Raw genomic sequence first — 24809 nt, 5'->3', positions numbered from 1 at the left:
TCTGCAACTTGCTCTGTTCACTGGGTAGTGTGAAATAAGCACCTTCCCAAGTCTCATACTTTTTGGATGATGTACTGGTTCATAATACGATTTACTCATTCATTTTACTCTGTTTCCAAACTGTTGCTATTGTGCAGTGTGGCAGTGAACATTATCACCTTGTAGGTCACCCTGTGTCCCCCATTTTCTAGAGCACAGAACTGAGGCCAAGGGGAGCTGCCTGCTTTGTCTGTATGAGGCAGTGCACGCAGAACTCAAACCCAGATCGGTCTATTTCCTTTCCAGAGCACAGCACTGAATGTAAATGAATCTTCAGAAGCACCAAGTTTCAATATAGGTTAAGCGTGTTCAAAATACTCGGGTACTTGGTATGAGCGCTCACATGTGTCTGTGTGTATGTGTATGTCGTATGTATGCCTGTGTGTTGTAACCCTTATACTAACATTCCACAGCTCTTAAAAACATCCCCATGTCATGAATTTTATTTGAATTCAAAAGGATTACGTTAACAAAGCAAACGTCATTATCTCATCACGAGTCTAGTTAAGTCTACTTGTGATAAGTGTTAGCTTCCTCTGATAAGCGCTGTCACCCACTGGATGAAAGCCTCCCTGAAAGTGTTGCTTTTAATCTATTTTACAGTAATTTTTTTGTTGTTGTTGACTGTATAGAGCTTCTCCATCATTGGCTGCAAAGAATATAATCAATCTGATTTCAGTGTTGACCATCTGGTGATGTCCATGTGTAGAGTCTTCTCTTGTGTTGTTGGAAGAGGGTGTTTGTTATGACCAGTGCATTTTCTTGGCAAAACTCTATTAGTCTTTGCTCTGCTTCATTCCATATTCCAAGGCCAAATTTGCCTGTTACTCCAGGTGTTTCTTGACCTCCTGCTTTTGCATTCCAGTCCCTTATAATGAAAAGGACACCTTTTTTGGGGTGTTAGTTCTAAAAGGTCTTGGAAGTATTCATAGAACCATTCAATTTCAGCTTCTTCAGCGTTACTGGTTGGGACATACACTTGGATTACTGTGATATTGAATGGTTTGCCTTGGAAACTAACAGAGATCATTCTGTCGTTTTTGAGATTGCATCCAAGTAGCATTTCGGACTCTTTTGTTTACCATGATGGCTACTCCATTTCTTCTGAGGGATTCCTGCCCACAGTAGTAGGTACAATGGTCATCTGAGTTAAATTCACCCATTCCAGTCCATTTTAGTTCGCTGATTGCTAGAATGTCGATGTTCACTCTTGCCATCTCCTGTTTGATCACTTCCGATTTGCCTTGATTCATGGACCTGACATTCCAGGTTCCTATGCAATATTGCTCTTTACAGCATCGGACCTTGCTTGTATCACCAGTCACATCCACAAGTGGGTATTGTTTTTGCTTTGGCTCCATCCCTTCATTCTTTCTGGAGTTATTTCGCCACTGATCTCCAGTAGCATATTGGGCACCTACTGACCTGGGGAGTTCCTCTTTCAGTGTCCTATCATTTTGCCTTTTCATACTGTTCATGGGGTTCTCAAGGCAAGAATACTGAAGTGGTTTGCCATTCCCTTCTCCAGTGGACCACATTCTGTCAGATCTCTCCACTATGGCCCGCCCATCTTGGGAAAACCAGACCACCTGACCTGCCTCTTGAGAAACCTATATGCAGGTCAGGAAGCAACAGTTAGAATTAGACATGGAACGACAGACTGGTTCCAAATCAGAAAACTAGTACGTCAAGGCTATTTATTGTCACCCTGCTTATTTAACTTATAGGCAGAGTACATCATGAGAAATGCTGGGCTGGAAGAAACACAAGCTGGAATCAAGATTGCTGGGAGAAATAACAATAACCTCAGATATGCAGATAACACCACCCTTATGGCAAAAAGAGAAGAGGAACTAAAAAGCCTCTTGATGAACATGAAAGTGGAGGGTGAAAAAGTTGGCTTAAAGCTCAACATTCAGAAAACGAAGATCATGGCATCTGGTCCCACCACTTCATGGGAAATAGATGGGGAAACAGTGGAAACAGTGTCAGACTTTATTTTTGGGGGCTCCAAAATCACTGCAGATGGTGACTGAAGCCATGAAATTAAAAGATGCTTACTCCTTGGAAGTAAAGTTATGACCAACTTAGATAGCATATTCAAAAGCAGAGACATTACTTTGCCAACAAAGGTTCGTCTAGTCAAGGCTATGGTTTTTCCTGTGGTCATGTATGGATGTGAGAGTCGGACTGTGAAGAAGGCTGAGCACTGAAGAATTGATACTTTTGAACTGTGGTGTTGGAGAAGACTCTTGAGAGTCCCTTGGACAGCAAGGAGATCCAACCTGTCCATTCTGAAGGAGATCAGCCCTGGGATTTCTTTGGAAGAAATGATGTTAAAGCTGAAACTCCAGTACTTTGGCCACCTGATGCGAAGAGTTGACTCACTGGAAAAAACTCTGATGGTGGGAGGGATTGGGGGCAGGAGGAGAAGGGGACGACAGAGGATGAGATGGCTGGATGGCATCACTGACTCGAAGGGCGTGAGTCTGAGTGAACTCCGGGAGTTGGTGATGGACAGGGAGGCCTGGCGATTCATGGGGTCGCAAAGAGTCAGACATGACTGAGCGACTGAACTGAACTGAACTGACCATAAATTTACCTGAGGTCGTAACTTACACTTAATAACCTTTAGCCCTTTGTAAATACTGAAAGAAGACAATTGTTTCTTGTTCCTTTACTATCCCATTCTGCTCATTTCTCAAGATGTTTGGAAAAACCAGATTGTCCACATCAACAACAGGTGTGGTTTGCTACACTCCTCACGACTAAAATGTTAGTCGTTCAGTTGTGTCCAACTCTCTGTGACCCAACGACCTTAGCCCACCAGGCTCCTCTGTCCAGGGTGATTTTCCAGGCAAGTATACTGGAGTGGTTTGCCATGCCCTCCTCCAGAGGGTCTTCCCTACCCAGGGATTGAACCCAGGTCTCCCTCATTGCAGGGAGATTCTTTACCATCTGAGCCACTGGGGAAGCCCACCACTAAAGGCCCCTTCTTATCCCAAACTAAGCATCGTATCTGTGGAGCCACAGCTCTGCCTGGTATTACTAACTCCAGAGGAAGGAGCCCTCTACTGATGTATGGGGATGTGGGGTTTTTTTGTGAGGAAATTCTGTCATTGTACAAAATTTAAGAAACATAAAAATGCATTTAACAAAATGAAACAGCCATGCATGCAGGCACCACCTAAACTTCTGTAGCTTGCTCTGTATTACTCAACTTTCCATTTCAGAAATTTATCTACCTAGATGTTATAGCACCAACAGACTGAATTCTTGATGATTTATTTAATAGTTTATTTTTTCCTATGCTCAAAGACACTGCTATGGACCTTCCCATGTGTATTAATTACATTTATATATACACATATTCATGCATATACTCATATGTGTATGTATGTATATTCTTGTTTACATGGCCAATAATTTATCCAGGTATGTATCTATAATACAAATTCTGAACCTAAGGGAGGTATACATTTAATTTTATTAATATTTCCAAACTTGCCTCCAATATGAGTATTCTAATTTATATCCCCACCTGGAATGTGAGTCCACATTCTCACCTCTAATTTGCATTTTAGTCTAAAATTATATTTCAATGCAGTATTAATATACTGTACTACTAGGGAGTTCTATCCCTTTATGTCCCTATATCAATTGCCTAAGTTTTTCTTTCTGTATGTATACTGATTATATCTTTGGTGAATTTTTTCCTCAGCACAATTTATGGAAATTATTTAAGTGTGCTGCTCATAGATATTCTAATATGATTTACCCTTATACCTTTATAATTATAATATAAGTGTAAAAAGATATACCCTTACACCTTTATAATTCAATGTCATTTGGAATTGGTAAAATTAAAAGTAGAAACACAATATAATTTTTTCACATGTATATGCATTTACATGCTCAGCTGGTTAGTTGTCCGATCCCTTTGAACCCCAGGGATTGTACCCCACCAGGCTCCTCTGTCCATGGAATTTCCCAGGCAAGACTACTGGAGTAGGTTGCCATTTCTTCCTCCAAAGTATAAGCACCAATACGCCACAGTTTATTGGACCATTTTTCATTGATGGACATGCTACTGTTTTCATACATTGAGGCTTCAGAGACTTGTAGGCCTGTTTATGATTCCTTTTTCACAATTCCATTGTTCTCTTTGTACCACTTGTACCACCTGTCTTTATTGTTATTATTTTATAGAAATTTCTGATATTTGCAAGGACAACTCTCCACTTTTTTCCCTTTAAAAGTCTCTTAGCTATTGTTAAGTTCTTTTCTCTTTCATATAAATTTTATAAGTTTATGAAAATGAGCATAACATTCTCTCAAGCACTTCACTGAAATTAATACGAAGGAAATTTAATGCTGATACAATTTGGATTTAATTGCTGATAGAAAATGTTTTTCCCTGCTTCTGATGTTTCTCTCCTGCAATGGGAGTTCAAATGGTGTAATCACAGCCATCCTGACATCATTTTATTCACTCATTTCCCAGAAAGATGGAGTGATGTATCTGATTGGTAAATCTGAGAACAACCTGGCATGCTCGGCTCTGCCCTCAACCTCAGAAGCAGCCAGCCTGCTGAGGCCAGTGCCCCCCAGCACTTCAGAGTTGCTCCTCCAGAACGTGCAAGGGGCAAGCCCAGTCACCACCACCAAGATGGGCGGACAAGCCTGGTAACTTGTGGTGTTCACTAGGAGCAAGTAACTTGACTAAGAAACTTGAAAGTTTCCTCCCATGTATCAGCAGGTGATATAACAGTCTTCATATGTATACTAATTTTTATTTCTCTACTTGTTTAAATTTTGGGAAAGGAAGAAAATAGCTGTTCTCTGGAACCTCCTTTCAGTTTAGTTCATTTCAATCACGCAGTCGTGTCCGACTCTTTGCGACCCCATGGACTGCAGCACGCCAGGCCTCCTTGTCCATCACCAACACCCAGAGATTACTCAAACTCATGTCCACTGAGTTGGTGATGACATTCAGCCATCTCATCCTCTGTCATCCCCTTCTTCTCCTGCCCTCAATCTTTCCCAGCATCAAGGTCTTTTCAAATGAGTCAGTTCTTCACATAAGGTGGCCAAAATATTGGAGTTTGAGCTTCAGAGTCAGTCCTTCCAATGAACACCCAGGACTGACTTCATTTAAGATGGACTGGTTGGGTCTTCTTGCAGTCCAATGGACTCTTAAGAGTCTTCTCTAACACCACAGTTCAAAAGCATCAGTTCTTCAGTGCTCAGCTTTCTTTACAGTCCAACTCTCACATCCATACATGACCACTGGAAAAACCATAGCCTTGACTACATGGACCTTTGTTGGCAAAGTAATGTCTCTGCTTTTTAACATGCTGTCTAGGTTGGTCATAACTTTCCTTTTAAGGAGCAAGCATCTTTTAATTTCATGGCTGCAATCACCATCTGCAGTGATTTGGGAACCCAGAAAAATAAAGTCTGCCACTGTTTCCACTGTTTCTTCATCTATTTCCCCTGAAGTGATGGGACCAGATGCCATGATCTTTGTTTTCTGAATGTTGAGCTTTAAGCCAACTTTTTCACTCTCCTCTTTCACTTTCATCAACATGCTTTTTAGTTCCTCTTCACTTTCTGCCATAAGGTTGGTGTCATCTGCATATCTGAGGTTATTGATATTTCTCCCAGCAATCTTGATTCCAGCTTGTGCTTCCTCCAGCCCAGCGTTTCTCATGATGTACTCTGCATATAAGTTAAATAAGCAGGGTGACAATATACAGCCTTGACATACTCCTTTTCCTATTTGGAACCAGTCTGTTGTTCCATGTCCAGTTTTAACTGTTGGTTCCTGACCTGCATACAGATGCTCAAGAGGCGGGTCAGGTGGTCTGGTATTCCCATCTCTTTCAGAATTTCCCACAGTTTATTGTGATTCACACAGTCAAAGGCTTTGGCATAGTCAATAAAGCAGAAATAGATGTTTTTCTGGAACTCTCTTGCTTTTTTGATGATCCAGCGATGTTGGCAATTTGATCTCTGGTTCCTCTGCCTTTTCTAAATCCATCTTGAACATCTGGAAGTTCACAGTTCACATATTGCTGAAGCCTGGCTTGGAGAATTTTGAGCATTACTTTATTAGTGTGAGATGAGTGCAATTGTGCGGTATTTGGACCATTCTTTGGCATTGCCTTTCTTAGGGATTGGAATGAAAACTGACCTTTTTCAGTCCTATGGCCACTGCTGAGTTTTCCAAATTTGCTGGCATAATGAGTGCATCAGTTTCACAGCATCATCTTTTAGGATTTGAAATAGCTCAATTGGAATTCCATTGCTTCCACTAGCTTTGTTCATAGTGATGCTTCCTAAGGCCCACTTGACTTCACATTCCAGAATGTCTGGCTCTAGGTGAGTAAGCACACCATCGTGATTATCTGGGTTGTCAAGATCTTTTTTGTACAGTTCTTTTGTGTGTCCTTGCCACGTCTTCTTAATATCTTCTGCTTCTGTTAGGTCCATACCATTTCTGTCCTTTATTGAGCCCATCTTTGCATGAAATGGATTAAAGATTTACTGAGCATGGTCCTGCACATCAGAAAAAAAACCCAGTATCCCCCTCAGTCAGTCTATCCCATCAGGAAGTCTTCATAAGCTGCCGGGGTCCAGCCCCGGCGGATCCAGGGTATTAGAAGGAGAGATGGCATAGGCGACCTATTTATTTATTTATTTATCAAAGATATAAAGAGTAATAGAATGAGGATAGCTCAGTAGGAAAATTCAGTGGAGAAAAGAAGCTGAGTAGCTTGGTTTACACAGAAAATCAATATAACCTGTGACACCAGGTTAGCTCTGACCATGGAGGCCTCAGGCACCCTCTCGAATAGCGGAAGGTGCCCCACCTTAAACACCTTCTCAAGTGGGTCTTAGAAGCCCAGGCAAATAAATGGTCGCAGAGGATATCTGCGCTCCAGATGGAGACTCAGCTGGAGATTAAGGAGAAAAATGACATGGGGAGACCAAGCTTTGGTGAGCAAGGCCCATAGCTTTATTTTCAACAGGGGTTTTTATACCCTAAGTTACACATAGAAGATAATAGGGGATGCAAAGTCAGCAGTCTTTGATCCTTATCAAAAACCAGGGTTTCTTTCCCGCAAATTTATCGTATAGAAATGGTTTAGGTGATTTACATCATCTTCTGGCCAGAAGGCCTATTAACATTTTATGACTCTTGACAAAGACTTATCAACAAAGACTTATTTTCTCTAAGAGTAATTATTTTAAGGTTTGGCACCATCTTCCGAAGATAAAATTGCATTCCTATAGGGCGGATGTGTAATGGGTTTACAACAAAGGAAAGAATTTATTACCTTAAGGGTCTAAAGTTACTAACACCAAGGCCACTACTTATTTTTTCTACTTACCAACTATATTAATTAATACACATTCAAGGATACAATACAGGGGATGTGGAAACTTGGCAACAAACATTGGCTCATTAATGAAATCTTTTACTAGTTTTATACTGACAGTTTTCTAACTCTCTGAGAGGCTCTAAGCTATTTGAATATCTTAAGCTTCCCGTGCCTCTCGAGGCTGGGAGACTGTAAACAATCATAGGCATAGCTGTAGGAGTCCGGGTAAACTTGTCAGGCGAGTTAGAGAGCCATCTGAGGGGTTTGGATTTAAACACTCCTAATTGCCCAGGAACTTTATTAATTGGAGCTGTAGGTTAACTCTTTGACAGAGAGAGCGAGATGGTGGTGGGGGACAGCCCCCAGTAAAGTCAGAGGTGAGAGCACAAAGCAATAAAGTAGGCAGACTCTGGTTTTTTGGGGGTAGATGCTCGACAATATCTGGGGGGACTCCCGAGGCTCGATCCCACCTTTGCGTATGCCGAGCCTCCTTCCTCATGACCTTTGTCACGAGTGGAATGTCTCTCGCCAGCTCCCGGCAATAAGCCTCTTATCGTTCTCCATAAGAGGGAAGACAGACTGAAAGCCACAATCACAGAAAACTAACCAGTCTAATCACATGGACCACAGCCTTGCCTAACTCAGTGAAACTATGAGTCATGTCGTGTAGGGCCACCCAAGATGGACAGCTCGTGGTGGAGAGTTCTGACAAAATGTGGTCCACTGGAGAAGGGAATGGCAAACCATTTCAGTATTCCTTCCTTGAGAATCCCATGAACAGTATGAAAAGGCAAAAAGATAGGACACTGAAAGAGGAACTCCCCAGGTCGGTAGGTGCCCAGTATACTACTGGAGATCAGTGAAGAAATAACTACAGAAAGAATGAAGAGACAGACCCAAAGCCAAAACAACACCCAGGTGCGGATGGGACTGGTGATGGAAGCAAGGTCCGATGCTGTAAAGAGCAAGATTGCAAAGGAACCTGGAATGTTAGGTCCATGAATCAAGACAAATTGGAAGTGGTCAAACAGGAGATGGCAAGAGTGAACATCAACATTCTAGGAATCAGGGAACTAAAATGGACTGGAATGGGTGAATTAAACTCAGATGACCATTATATCTACTACTGTGGTCAAGAATCCCTTAGAAGAAATGGAGTAGCCATCATAGTCAACAAAAGAGTCCAAAATGCAGTTCTGGGTGCAATCTCACAAACAACAGAATGATCTCTGTTCATTCCCAACACAAACCATTCAATATCACAGTAATCCAAGACTATGCCCCAACCAGTAACACTGAGGAAGCTGAAGTTGAATGGTTCTATGAAGACCTACAAGACCTTCTAGAATTAACACCCCAAAAAACATATCCTTTTCGTTATTGGGGACTGGAATGCAAAAGTAGGAAGTCAAGAAACACCTGGAGTAACAGGCAAAGTTGGCCTTGGAGTACAGAATGAGGCAGGGCAAAGGCTAATAAGAGTTTTCCCGAGAGAATGCACTGGTCATAGCAAACACCCTCTTCCAACAACACAAGAGAAGACTCTACATATGGACATCACCAGATGATCAACACTGAAATCAGATTGATTATATTCTCTGCAGCCAAAGATGGAGAAGCTCTATTCAGTCAGCAAAAACAAGACCAGGAGCTGACTGTGGCTCAGACCATGAACTCCTTATTGCCAAATTCAGACTTAAATTGAAGAAAGTAGGGAAAACCACTAGACCATTCAGGTAGGACCTAAATCAGGTATTACCTAACGATTATACAGTGGAAGTCAGAAATAGATTTAAGGGACTAGATCTGATAGAGTGCCTGATGAACTATGGACGGAGGTTCATGACATTGTACAAGAGACAGGGAAGCAAGACCGTCCCCGAGAAAAAGAAATGCAAAAAAGCAAAATGGCTGTCTGAAGAGGCCTTACAAATAGCTGTGAAAAGAAGAGAAGAGAAAAGCAAAGGAGAAAAGGAAAGATATAAGCATCTGAATGCAGAGTTCCAAAGAATAGCAAAACGAGATAAGAAAGCCTTCCTCAATGATCAGGAACCTCCTTTAGACCTTAGCAATTGTCCGTTCAATTTATAGGTGGATTTGGTTATTGAAAGTATATCTTTAAACCTGTTTGTGTCTACATTCATAAATGAAATTGCTTCTAATGTTTTTCCTCGAAAGTTACTTAAATGTGTGTCAAGGTTATATTAGCCTTATGAAATGACTAGCGGATTTTTTTTTTTCTTTTTTGAGACTCACAGGAAAAAATTGTATATATTAGAATTATTCATTATATAAAGTTTAGTAGAACTCCTGTAACATAACTGGGTCTAGTGTTTGCACATAGATTTTTAAATGTCAAGTCAAATCACATAATGATTAAAATAATTAAATATTTTCTACACCTCATCCCCACACAGACACACACAAACGCACACACACAGTGACAATAGTTGCTTTCTATCCTGTTAATCTGCTTTATTTTTTTAAATATATTTGAAAGCACAAATAGCATTTAAAAAATTTTTGTCTGATATACAATGTCATGATGCAACAATCACCATATGCCAGCAACCAAGTTTAAGTGGAAAAATATGATAATTGCTTTTTACTCCACTGGAGATATGAATTAGGAAAGAAAATACTTCCCTCAATTATTTTTTAAAAGAACAAACCACAAGGCAAAAAAAAAAAAAAAAAAAAGACAGTTATTTTAAATGTAAGGTTTCCTGGTCTGTGAAGGACATCAAAGATAACAGAATGTGAGAAAATATTTACCAAGTCAACCGAGAGGAGATTTTAATCTTGGGTAAACAAAGAACATGTGAAATCATTTCAATAGAAACATTTGCCAAAATAATTAATAAATAATTTATGAAATAATAAAATCCCCAAATTCTAAGGCTATTAGATAATGATCAAACCTGCTTGTAATTAAAGGGGAAAAGGGAAAGATAAGTCATCACTTTACACCTATTTTCCACCAAAAAAATTAGGAAAATATCAATGCTCACTCAGAAGTGAGGATGTGGGAACCCACATATACAATTAGCAAGACGGTACACTGGTGCATCCATTATGTAAAATGATCTGGAAAAACTTGGTCAGATGAAATATATGCATGCCTTCAGACACAAAAATTTTGTCCCTAGGAATACATCCTAGAAAAATTTCTCACTGAGTTAACTGTGGTGGAGGCAAGTTGTACGCAGTCTGCTGTCTGTCACTAGGGAAACACATGGGTAAACGAGGATGGATGGGTACCATGGAGCAGTGCTACCTGACGTGTGGTCCATGGACCAGTGCGAGTCTTTGGACTCTCGGTTTCTACTGTATGAGACACTGACTGAGAGTGGATGGTTAAAACTATTACGGAACTTTAACAATACTGAGACCCATTTACTGACTTTTACAAACACGGGGCCACAACAGATTGGAAATTTTATAAAGAAAATTACACTTTACTGTAAATACCTTGATAAACCATTCTACAAAGGGCTCTACAATTCCATGAAGCCATCATGGCAGAGCAGATCTACAAGGAAGAAAAAGAAAAAAAATATATATATATAGAGGTAGGTGGGAACAAGATAATATAGAACCCCATGCGTATGTCAAATTTCAAATATAATGATTAGTATTTAGGCAAATTGGTATTTCTAATTAAAATATAGGGAATATAAAAGAAAGCTTAATTAAATAAAACAATGTTCTTGTGTGTTCCCAAATTGATGTATGTATGAAGTATGGTCAGTTTGCATATTGAGAACACAGCTACTGGTCCTTGGCAATTTCCCCAAACTATCAATGGAAATGTCTAAGTTAGGTGTCAAGGTTCAGCCTTTAAAATCTAATTCAATCATGGAAAATATTCTCTGATCCCTCTCACTATGAAATTAAATATGTATGTGCTAGTCATTCAGTCATGTCCAACACTTAGCAACTCCATGGGCTCTAGCCCACCAGGCTCCTCTGTTCATGGGATTCTCCAGGCAAGAATCCTGGAGTGGGTAGCCATTCTCTTCTCCAGGAAATTGAACCAGGGTTTCCTACATTGGCAGGTGGATTCTTTACAATCTGAGTCACCAGGGAAGCTCTGAAATTAAATACAGTTTTAGTTAAAGCATCACAATCCTCTTAGCTTTCTCTTATCTTCTCTTTGCACCTTTTCAGCTAATGTTGAATTTTTTTGGCCATGGAACAAAACAATGGCACTACAGTGACTGAATTCATTCTCCTGGGATTCACGGGTCAACACAAGTCTTGGCACGTCCTCTTCACAGTATTTCTAGTGATCTATGTGGTCACCCTGATGGGTAACATTGGCATGATCCTCCTCATCAAGACTGACTCTTCCCTCCACACCCCCATGTACTTTTTCCTCCAAAACTTGGCTTTTGTTGATCTCTGCTACACCTCTGCTATCACTCCAAAAATGCTGCAAAGCTTTGTAGAAACAAAGCAATCCATCTCATTCATAGGATGTATGGTGCAATTGCTAGTCTATGGGGCTTTTGCAACAAGTGATTGCTACATCCTGGCGGCTATGGCAGTGGACCGTTATGTGGCCATCTGTAACCCACTTCGCTATGGAACTGTTATGTCCCAGAGAGTCTGCAGTCAACTCTTAACTGGTTCATACTTCATGGGTTTCCTGAATGCTTCTGTAAACACAAGTTTTGCTTTCTCATTGAACTTTTGCAAATCCAATAAAATTAATCACTTTTTCTGTGATGCACCCCCAATTCTGGCCCTCTCATGTTCAAGTATTTATTTGAACATCATGCTCCTAACAGTCTTTGTGGGGTTTAACTTGACATTCACTGTGTCAGATGTCATCTTTTCCTACATGTTTATCCTGATCGCCATCCTAAAGATCTCTTCTGCTGCAGGGAGGAAGAAAGCCTTCTCCACGTGTACCTACCACCTGACAGCTGTCAGCATTTTCTATAGGACGCTCTCTTACATGTATCTGCACCATCGCACCATTGAATCTCAAGAACAAGAAAAAATGGCTTCTGTGTTTTATGGCATTATAATCCCCATGTTAAATCCCCTCATTTATAGTCTGCGAAACCAAGATGTGAGAGAAGCCCTGAAAGGAGTTGGAAAGAAGTGTTTCTAGACTGAACATCAATTTCTAACTCAACATTGTTCAATAGGCAACCAGCAGTTCTCTCTTATTTCTCAACAGCAGCAGATGTAGAAGATATTTGTGAGATATAAACAAAAAATTATATAAAATATATTTCCTTAATTGTATCAGTAGCTTTTGAAAGATGATCAACTTCCCCATCTTAAACGATCAAATACCCTTCTAATTCATATTTCTTAGAGACATTCCCTGGTGGATCAATGGTAAAGAATCTGCCTGAGACATGGGTTCTAACCTTAGTTGGGAAAATCCCTTGGAGAAGGAAATGACAACCCAGTCCAGTATTCTTGCCTAGGAAATCCCATGGACAGAGGAGCCTGGTGGGCTACAGTCTATAGGGTTGTGACTTAGCGACTAAAGCAAACTTAGAGAGAAGGCATCTAAAGAGATCTTTGATATTGCTTGTGTACATTCTGAGGAGCCCTTTTTTCAAATATCTTGCTGTTAAAATAGAAAAGATCAATAAACAAACGTGTTAGTCAATGTTGTAAAGTACCTCCAACAACAGTAGTATAAAGACACCAGTGCAAAAATTGTTTCTGGTTTATCTTAAGAGGTACTGTTACTCTTGCTATTGTCTGTAACTAAGCTGGTTTGGTATTGTAATGAATAATTTAAAGATGTTCTCCATCTCTTTAGAGAAAATGTGCTGAAAAGAAAGAGGGGGAGAAAAGAACAATTGAATGAATCCTCATACATATTCAGATATTATGGACCAGTATCCCTCCTTTCTACACATGGTCTCTAACCAACTAGGAAAGTAACATAGGAATCCAGCAAATATGGATCATATCCATTTATTCTTACTAAATTTTTGTTTCAAATATCATTGAATCCCCCAGCTGTACTCTCTTGCAAGGGTGCAAATGCAGTGCAGAATTTGGTGCCACAGATCAAACTCATTTATCCAGAAATGAAGCCTTATTTCCCACTATCTCTAAGAGTGGAGAGAGGTGAAAAAACCAGGTTTAACACAAGAAGTCATACCTGGGCTTGAATACACATGTTCTATCCTCAAGCAGAATCAATCACACGCCCATCCTGAGGACAAGCATGTTAACAAAAAGCCTGAGATCCCATGTTACATTTCGTCTCTCAATCTCATTAATCAGTTAAACCATAGGAAGTTGTGAATTAGAGGATTAACAGACAGGATGAGAGTTCACTGCCTTGCTCAACATTTCCAGATATTCCAAATTATGGACTGAGGCAGGGAACACTTACTGGGAGCAAATCACAACCTGAGCAATACCAAGAAAATTCAGAGCGCACCAGCCCATGCAGCAGACTGCATTATAGGAGACGAATCCCAAAAGCAGGAAACTCTGATTTTCTCTTAGGATTCCTGGTGGCCTGCCCATAACACCCTCTGCATAGAGAAACCCTAAATTCAATCTGGAATTGAAAATAAAATCATGTCCTGATTTTATTAACAAATCAAATCCTGAGAAGAGGGGAGAGGTCTTCACCTTTACTACCCTGAACTGTCTGGAGACAGACAACTTTCAGGCTTTATTATCCTGATACGTCTCCCTATAGAAACATTCTTAAATGCAATGACTGAAAATGCCTTGCATAGAGGAATTGGACTATGCAGAGAAGTTCATGGAAAAATCTCTGTATTAAATAATATTCCTTTGACATTTGTAAAGTAGAAAAGAGGAAATACATGGACAAAAAAACACATAATCATAGTAAATGTATTTCTTCCAGTCCATGACATACAAAGTTAAGAAAAAAATTTAAATAAAGTTACAGAAGAGCTATTTGACATAATGAGAAAAAAATTCATATTCAGAAACTCTATATTACTAAAGCCCAGCGAAAGAACACAAAAAGTTTAGGACTCAAAATTTTGCTTCTGTAGCGCACACTACACTCAGTAAGAAGGGAGACGGTGGTTTAGTCACTAGGTCGTGTCCGACTCTTGTGACCTCAAGGACTGTAGCCCCCCAGTTTTCTCTGTCCGTGGGATTTCCCAGGCAAGAATACTGGGGTGAGTTGCCATTTGCTTCTCCAGGAGATAATCCCATCCCAGGAATCAAACCCAGGTCTGCAGCATGGCGGGCAGGTTCTTTACCAACTGAGCTATGAGGGAAGCTTTTTATCGAAGGGAGGGGAGGGGCTTTTCCTAGAGTATGGGCTTTGCTGAATGCATCCACGTATGGATGAGAGGGGAACAGGTACTCTCTAGGTTTAGATACTCTAAAAAAGCAGAGATAGATCAGCAACTGGATATCTCAGTAAACATTGCTCAAGATGGGGAAGGAATACAATAGGGAAATTATGTCACTGGTGAGAAAAGATTGCACTCACTTAGAAGACCCAGCCACAGTTGCCTTGTGGACTACAGAAGTCCAATTAGAAACACTTTTTCCTACTGTCTTTTTGAGACCATTAACACCGCATTAGACACATCACACTCTGATTTCTTATGAGAACTGATTTTTGTCAGTGGAGTTAACAGTAACTCAAAAGCAAGAAAACATCTTTCTTTCTGTTTTTTTTTTTCTTTTTTAAATTTATTTATTTTAATTGGAGGTTAATTACTTTACAATATTGTATTGGTTTTTCCATATATCAACATGAATCTGCCATGGGTGTACACGTGTTCCCCATCCTAAACCCCCCTCCCACCTCCCTCCCCATACCATACCCCTGGGTTGTCCCAGTGCACCAGCCCCAAGCATTCTGTATCCTGCATCAAACCTGGACTGGCGATTCGTTTCTTATATGATATTACACATGTTTCAATGCCATTCTTCCAAATCATCCCCCCCACCCCCCCACAGAGTTGAAAAGACTGTTCTATACATCTGTGTCTCTTTTGCTGTCTCGCATACAGGGTTATCATTACCATCTCTCTAAATTCCATATATATGTGTTAGTATACTGTATTGGTGTTTTTCTTTCTGGCTTACCTCACTCTGTATAATAGGCTCCAGTATCATCCACCTCATTAGAACTGATTCAAATGTATCCTTCTTTCTTTCTTTTTTCCTTCCTCCTATCTTTTTTCTTATTTATGTGCCCATGAAAAATATAGAAATACAATAAATTATAAAAATTGGAAAGATTATATAAAATATCTTATGATTCAAAGACCTAGATCTAGAATTTAATAATAAAACTTTAAAGTAAAAACACCTAAAATTATACCACTAAACACAGAAAAGCCTCATTTAAACAAATCTTAGGTTGAAGATATGAAAATGTTTCCAGATATCCATGAGATAATATTTCACAAACTGTTGCAAAAGTATCTATAAACAACAAGGAGTTTTCAAATAAAATTGCATAGCTCTGTAAATACTAGTGTTAATAAATAAGAAATAATAATAAATTAAGTTAGAACCAGATGTGGAACAGCAGACTGGTTCAAAATTAGGAAAGGAGTCCGTCAAGGCTGTATATTGTCACCCTGTAGAGTACATCATAAGAAACGCTGGGCTGGATGAAGCACAAGCTGGAATCAAGATTGCCAGGAGAAATATCAATAAACTCATATATGCAAAGGACACCAACCTTATGGAAGAAAGCAAAGAACTAAAGAGCCTTTTGATGAAAGTGAAAGAAGAGAGTGAAAAAGCTGGTTTAAAACTAAACATTCAGAAAACTAAGATCATGGCATCCACTCTATCACTTCATGGCAAATGGATGGGGAAACAATGAAAACAGTGACAGACTTTATCTTCTTGGGCTCCAAAAATCACTGCAGATGGTGACTGCAGCCATGAAATTAAAAGGCACTTGCTCTTTGGAAGAAAAGCTATGACCAAACTAGATAGCATATTGAAAAGCAGAGACATTCTTTTGCCAACAAAGGTCCGTCTAGTTAAAGCTATGGTTTTCCAGTTGTCATGTATGGATGCGAGAGTTGGACTATGAAGAAAGCTGAGCGCCGAAGAACTGACGCTTTTAAACTGTGGTGTTGGAGAAGACTCTTGAGAGTCCCTTGGACTGCAAGGAGATCCAACCAGTCCATCCTAAAGGAAATTAGTCCTGAATATTCATTGGAAGGACTGATGTTGAAGCTGAAACTCCAATATTTTGGCCACCTAAAGTGAAGAACTTACTCATTGGAAAAGACCCTGATGCTGGGAAAGATTGAGGGCAGGAGGAGAAGGGGATGACTGAGGATGAGATGTTTGGATGGCATCACTGACTGGATGGACGTGAGTTTGAGCAAGCTCCAGGAGTTGGATGATGGATAGGGAGGCCTGGCTTGCTGCAGTCTATCGGGTCGCAAAGAGTCAGACACGACTGAGTGACTGAACTGAACTAAACTGAATAAATTAATTAACCATACATTTTAGACATGAGAAAATAATATAAATAAAGAGAAGAGAGTAATAAACATTTTTGAATTAATATTTAAAATCTCTTAAATGACAACAATAATAAATTCAGAAACATTTCTGAAGCTAAAGGTAGCAATAAAATGGATAAATCGTTTGATAATTTATCAAGAAAATGCTGGAGAACAAAGAAAAAATTTTAGATAAGAGAATACATAACAGTATACAAATGTATTAGAGAATCTGATAGAATGAATGGTTCTTCTAAGGGAAGACTGATTGTAACAAAGCTACAACAACAGAGAAAAGAATAATTAACAGGAGAAATAAAATAAAAGTACAATCTTCTTCCCAAAAAAAACACCTATTATTCACAAGTATTAAAAATAGATAATATCAATGATGGTTGAACTCTTGGAGAACATAGGGAAAGAAGGGACATTTCAGAATAAATTCTATGACTAAGCTAGCAAAAACAGCTCAGAAATGATAGGCCAATGCCACTCTCAAACATCAATACAAAAGTGCATAAGAAAAACACGCGCAGACGCGCTACATTGCTTCAATCGTGTCCGACTCTGTGTAACGCTGTGTAGTGCGCCCCGCCAGCCGCCAGGCTGCGCTGTCCACGGGGTTCTCCAGGCAAGAAGACTGGAGTGGGTTGCCATGCCTTCCTCCAGGGGATCTTCCCAACCCAGGGATCGAACCCACATCTCTTGTGTCTCCTGCTTTGGCAGGCGGGTTCTTTACCACTGGTGCCACCTGGGAAGCCCCATAAAAATGCAAGTACACAAAGAAAAAAACCTCAGTAGCACAGTAGGAAATAACACACTGTAACCAGGTTGGTTGTATTATAGAAGAGAATACTTTGATATTATAAAATCCATTAATATAAAAATCCATTAATTTTCGGAGTAAATAATGAAATCATGTCAAAAGATAAAGAAAAACATTTGCTAAAATTAAACATTTATTTGTAATACCAGTGATTAAATAAAAGGTACAATACTTCAACTGAAATATTTGACCATATTTATCAGAAAATACTGAGAGCGTTTCACTTAACTCAGAAACTTAAACTCAAAAACCAATAAAAGATGGCCTTGCTCAAAAGTATTCTTAAATTTATTCTGGAGCCACTATTAATCAAAGCACTCATATTGCAGAAATCAATAAAAAAGAATGAATAAAAGGTCAGTTCATAGACGTGAACACAAATTTTTAGAACCTGACTCATAAAAACGAAAAAAAAATTAGTTCAATAATAAGGCAACACACAGATACATACACACATACACAGGATCCCTAGTGACAGTAACATGATTATATGTATCTTCTCTAGAGAAAGCTTAAATGTTCTTCAGCTGAAAATAGCTACTAACATTGTTTATTCCAATTCCATTACAGCCCCTGGAAGCTCAGGTTCTCAAGGGAGCAAGTACTGATCCCTTAGGCTCCAACCCTAAGTTAACTGTGCCTCCCAGTTAAAAGGAGGCACACAGAGACCTTGGTGGCCAATCAGCCTTTACCAGCTGCAGAAAGAGAATCTGGATGCAGTTTCCATGTAAGTAGAACAGAACTCAGCCCATTTTTCAAAATCAGCCGTGTGCCATCCCAGTGTGTGCTGGAAATGGAGGAGCAAAGGGATCAGAGCCAGTGTTCTAGTAAGTTTCATCCGCAGACCAGGAATAAAGTCTTCATCCCTGGCGGCATAATGAAAAATGGAGTGAAGCAGGCTGAGTGTTGCCCAAGAAGGATATGCGTGAGCAAATGATTGAAAGATTAACCGAGTGAATGAATGAGTCACTGATGGCTTTAGCGTATTATGTGCATGTGTTATTACGACCGGTTTTGAGTGCCCATTCAAAGCCTGGTCCTGTGCTTGGAACTTTATATAAATCATCTCACTCTAAGTCACCATCACAAAGCAGACTTAGCTTCTTTCTGTTACTTTTTTTTTTTTTTAATTTAAAGTTATTTATTTTAATTAAAGGCTAATTACTTTACAATATTCTTGAAAGAAATCAAAGCTATTTTAAAAAGAAAAGGTGACAAAGTTTATAAATTTAAAGGATTCTCTCTCCCCACTCCCATGCCCAAAGATAACCATTAGAAGTCTGCTGTGACTTCTTCCTGAACTTTTCCATGGATAAATAAGGAAAATGAGAGTGAGCGTGAAAGAAAATTTTCTTTCGTAAGGGCCCAGCTCTATGTATTATTCTGAAACATGCTTTGTTCATTTGATAATGCGACATGAGCACCTTTCCATGAGAGTATATATTTATCTCATACTTCTTAGATTATGTTTTGGCTCATAATATGTATCTACGTTGATTTATTAAACTCTATTTCCAAACTTGTGCTAACGCACATGGTGTCACAGTGGGCGTGACTGCCTTGTAGGTCGTCCCGCACTCCGTTTTATAGGGAGTGGAACTGAGGACGAAGGGAACTGCACGTGCCGTCTCTATATGTGCGACCAGAATTCAACTCCGGGTCAGTCTGTCTCCTTTCTACTGCACAGCGAGCAATGGAAATGAAGTTTCAAAAGCATCAGGGTTTGGTATAGGTTAAGCATGTTCAAAATACTTGGGTGCTGGGTTTAAGTGTGTGCATGTATGTTTTATGCCTTGTACTGGTGTTTCATAACTCTTTAAAAATACCCCCCTTATATCATACATTCTACTTGAATTCAAATACATTAAGTTAATGTGGTAAATGTCATTATCTCATCAAGATTCTGGTTTAAGTGGACTCATGACCTAGGCTAGCTTCCTCTGACGAGTGCAGTCACCCACGGCATGGAAGCCTACTTGAAAGGGTTGCATTTAGTCTATTTCACAGCAAAGTTTCCTGAGGAGGTAGCTAACACTTATCATGCTTAGCCCTCCCTCCAAGTTGAAATTTGAAAGGAGAGAACTGTTTCTTGCTCCTTCACGACAGAGTTGTCCCACTCTGTTCATTTCTCAAGATGTTTGAAAGAGCAAGATTGTCCATATCAGCCACAGGTTTGGTTTCCTACATTCCCCACCATGAAAGGCCCCTTCTTATCCCAAAGTGACCATCACATCTGTGGAGCCACAGCTCTGCCTGGCATTGCTGACTCCAGAGGAAGGAGCCCTCTACTGATGAATGGGGATATGGGGCTTCTTCTGAGGAACTTCTGTCATTGCGCAGTATTTAGGGTGCATAAAAATATATTTTAAATAATATAAGAACCACTCATGTAGCCTCCATCTAACTTCTAAAACTTGCTTTTTTTTTTTTTCTTACTTAGCATGTTCTTTGAGATATTTATCCACACAGACAGTATTGCCCCAATTTAGTGAATTTGCATGTGATTCCCAGGTAGTGCTAGTCCTAAAAACTCTGCTTGCCAATGTTGGAGACTCAAGAGACTTGGATTTGATCCCTGGGTTGGCAAGATTCCCGGGAGTAGGAAATGGCAACCCATTTTAATATTCTTGCCTGGAAAATTCCATGGACAGAGGAGACTGGTGGGGCTACAGTCCATGGCATCACAGAGGATCAGACACGACTGAGCAACCTAAGCACACACGGTCTAGTCTCACTGATTCATTTAATAAATAATATTTTTCCATGTTCAAGAATACTGCTATGAATAATATGTGTATATACTCACATATGCACATATTCATACATATACTTACACACATATGTATGGATATGTGTATTTATGTATCCTTGCTTATGTGGTCAAATACTTATCTAGCTTATGTACCTGTATTGGAAATTCTGGACCATTCAGAGACATATATTTAATTTTATTAATATACCCAAATTTGTCCCCAATATGACTGTGCTAATTTACATTCCCACCACATTCTCAACTAAAATTTGCATTTTAGACTGAGGAGTATAGAATTACATTTCAATGCAGTATTAATATACAATTATCTGATTACTATTAAGTTGTGCATATATCCATATTTCTATTGGCCATTTAAGTTTTCCTTCTATAATTATCCTGATTATAAGTTTTGTGATTTTTTTTTTTTCCCTTGGAGCAATTTGTAGAAGTTACTTAAATACCCTGGATATGAATTCTTTAATATTTATATGTGCTTCAAACCAATGTACCTGAGTAATTTTCAGTCAGTATCTGGCCTTTCCTTTGTTAACAATGTTGCTATCTTTATATTTGACATAGTTGAATTTCCCATGTTTTACACTTTGTGACCCTATGTCTTATTTAAATTTCTACTGTGTAGTTAAGTCATAGACATTCTGCTATGTTTTACTCTCACAGCTTTGTAATTTAAGTTTTTAATCCATTTGGATAAAATGCACAGTAGAAAAGCAATATATTTTTTTCATATGTATAAGCACATATAGACCACGATTTACCAGGCCATTTCTCACTGATGGACCTGCTACTGTTTTCATACGTTGAGCTTCCAGAGACTTGAACGTCTGTTTATGGTTTTTCTCTCCTCAGTTCCGTTGGCCTGTCTACCTACCTTCACGCCAGTACCGCACTGTCTTTATTATTATTGCTTTATAATCAGTTCTGACATCTGATAGAACAAGTCCTTCGTTTTTGTCTACTGAAATCATCTTAGCTATTTTTTTAGGTCTTTTATAGATAAATTTGATAAGTTTATGAAGGTGGGCATACAATTCTCTCAAGCACTTCACTAAAAATAATTTGAAGGGGAATATCATGTTGATATAACTTCGTCTTGATTGTTGATGGAAAATAATTTTTCCATGCTTCTGATGTTTCTCTCCTGCAAAGTGAGCTGACTTTGTGTAATCATGGCCATTCTGACACCATTTTATTCACACGGTTCCTAGAAAGACGGAGTGATGTGTCTGACTAGTAAACCTGAAGACAAGCTAGCATGCTCTGCTCTGCCCTTATCCTCAGGAGCAGCCAGCCTGCTGAAGCCCAGTGCCCCTGTGCTTCAGAGATGCTTCCCATCACCAGAGATGCCCCAGTCACCACCACCAAGACTGAGTGGACAAGCCTGTCTACTTACAGTGTCTTTTAGCAACAAATATTTCACTAATAAACTTAAAAGTCTTTCCCCAGGTATGTAAAGGTGATATGGTTTCTACCTGCTGCTGCTGCTGCTAAGTCGCTTCAGTCATGTCCGACTCTGTGCGACCCCATAGACGGCAGCCCACCACTACCTACTCACCATCTTTTATGTCTCAGATTGTCCAGATACTGGGAAAGGAAGAGAATACTTACTAGAGCCTATTTGCATAGAAGGAAATGGCACCCCACTCCAGTACTCTTGCCTGGAAACTCCCATGGACGGAGGAGCCTGGTAGGCTGCCGTCTATGGGGTCGCACAGAGTCAAACACGACTGAAGCAACTTAGCAGCGGCAGAGCCTCTTTGAGACCCTAGTAATTGTTCGTTTAAAGTATAAATGAGTTTGATTAGTGAATGTGTATTTTTTAAAGCTGTTTGCACCTATATTTGCAAATGAGATTCATTCCAATGTTTTTCTCATATTTTATTTACTTTGGTTTCAATGTCATATTGGCATGAGTTAGAGAATGTTCTTTATTGTGATTTTTAGAGATTTTCAAGAAAAGTTTATATAATATAGAATCAGTTTTGTCCTAAATATTTGTAGAATTTTCCTGTAGCATAATTAGGCCAAATGTTTGTGTGAGAAAAGTTTATCCTTTTTATATTTATTTACCTATTTAGCAGCATTGGCATGCGGGATCTTTCACTGCAGTACATGGAGGCACAAGGGCTCAGTGGCTGTGGTGCTTGGGCTTAGTTGCTCCGTGGCATGTGGGATCTTAGTTCCCCAATAAGAGATCAAAATGTCATCCCCTGCATTGCAAGGCAGATTTTTAACCACGGGACCACCAGGGAAGTCCCTGTGAGAGTAAATTTTAAAACAACAAATAAAACCACTTAATTGTTTCAAAATATTTGAATATTTGGGGTGGAGAGGCAATATAGGGGTAAGGTATTAAGAGGTGCAAACTACCACATATAGAATAAGCTACAGATATATTGCATAGCACCGGGGACTGAGCCAATATTCTGTAATAACTATGAATGGAAAATAGCCTTCAAAATAGTGAATCACCATGTTGCATACCTGAGCTTATATAATAATCAAATATACCTGAATTTAAAAGAAAAAAAAATCTGATAGTTGTTTACCATCAAAAATATCTTTAATTACTTAGAAGCTAACAAATTGATTATTTTTTAATATTATAATTTTTAAATCCTTCAAATTTGTTTGAAGAAAAAACACTGGAAACTATTAATGAATTTGTTTCCCCAAAAAAGATAAATAATATTTGAATATTTCACATGCAAACACACAAACCCACACACATCAGTTACTATCATTCTCTGCCCCCTTTAGTCTGCTTTTTCTAGAAAAAAATTGAGTAAATACAAAATAACTATTTTGTAATTACATGTATGCTATGAAACATTATGGCTCAAATGTTATGTACCAGCCACCCAGTATAAAGAGGAAAATAAATTTTATTATTATATCTGACTCTCCTGGGTGTATCAGCTAGAGGCAGGAATGGACTTTGCCTTTTTTTTTTTTTTTTTTTTCAGAAGGAAAGATTATAAGGACAAAAATAATGGATTACTGTTTTAAATTTAAGGACTTCTGATCTGTGAAAAATACCAAAGACCAAGATAATAGATAAAATGTGAAAAAAATCTTTGTCAAGTCAACATCAAAGTATTCAAATCTACATTAAAAAGAGCCTTCATAAATTGAATCATAGAAACATTTGTAAAAAGTATTAACAGGCAATTTACAGAAAAATAGAAACCCAAAATTCTAAGAATATTAGACAGTGAGCAAAGTCATTTTAGGTTAGGGAAAAAATTAAAATTAGATATCAGTTTATATCTATTTTCCTGACCAAAAATAGTATTAGGAAAATACCAATGTTCACTAGGGTGTGAGGACATAGGAACCTCCGTGCACAGTTAGGAGTGCATGCTAGCACATCCATCATGGACAATGATCTGGAATAATTATGTGCATACCCTCAGACTCAAAATTTTTGCCCCTACTATAGCACCCTAGAAAATTTATCATACTGGGTTATTTGTAGTGGAGACGAGTTGGAGGCAGTCTGCTATTCATCACTAGGAAAGCATGTAGGTAAATCAGGATGGATGGACATCATAGACTAGTGTTACTAAGTGTGTGGTCCATGGACCAGCACCAGTCCTTGGACTCTCTGTTTCCATTCTCTGATGGGGCAGTGACGAAAAGTGAGATGGAGCATATAAAACTATTACAGAATTTTGACAATGCTAAGAAATTTTTTATTGCCATTTACAAAAATATTAAGCCACAACAGGTTGGAAATTTTACAAAGAAAATTATTCTTTACCCATATACACTTGATAAACACTTGCATAAAGGTTTACAGACCTCTACGGGTCCATGAGTCCATCATGGCAGAGAATAGTTACTAAGGGTGAGGTAAGGGATAAAATGAAAATATGGAGATAAAGGGGAGCAAGGTCAGATAGAACTCTGTGGATATGTCAAGAATTCAAATATAGTCATTATTACTTAAGCAAACTTGGATTTCTAATTAAAATATAAAGCGCATATGAAAGCATAATTTAATAAAAACATATTTAAGTACATCTCACTTGTTCCTGAATTGATATGTTGATGAAATACCAATCACTCTGAATTCTGAGAATGTAGACAGTGGTCCATGACCACTTCCCCAAACTATAGATGAAAAGGTCTAAGTCAGGTATCAAGGTTCATCCTTTAAAATCTAAGTCAATTATGTCATTAAAATTATTCTCTGACTTAACTGTGAAGTTAAATACTGTACCCTTTCAAGTTTCACAATTAGGTAAATGATCACAGCCCTCTTAACTTTCTTTGGTCTTTTTTCGCACCTTTTCAGCTGATTCTTAATTCTGCCAGCC

General features: G+C 38.9%; 1 protein-coding gene across 1 annotated transcript; it reads left to right on the top strand.

Moving 5' to 3' along the window:
* The first annotated feature begins 11619 nt into the window (after nt 1–11619).
* Nucleotides 11620–12549, top strand: LOC129628499 (putative olfactory receptor 5AK3). Its single transcript, XM_055547928.1, has one exon. It carries the CDS (start codon nt 11620–11622, stop codon nt 12547–12549), a length of 930 nt encoding a protein of 309 aa, XP_055403903.1.
* The last annotated feature ends 12260 nt before the right edge of the window (nt 12550–24809 follow it).

This window comes from Bubalus kerabau, chromosome 15 (assembly GCF_029407905.1).
Source record: "Bubalus kerabau isolate K-KA32 ecotype Philippines breed swamp buffalo chromosome 15, PCC_UOA_SB_1v2, whole genome shotgun sequence".
NCBI classification, from domain to species: domain Eukaryota; kingdom Metazoa; phylum Chordata; class Mammalia; order Artiodactyla; family Bovidae; genus Bubalus; species Bubalus kerabau.
This window is presented reverse-complemented; position numbering and strand designations above follow the sequence as displayed.

Coding starts and splice junctions, on each gene's coding strand:
- LOC129628499 (XM_055547928.1), top strand. CDS start 11,620: ATGGAACAAAACAATGGCACTACAGTGACTGAATTCATTCTCCTGGGA.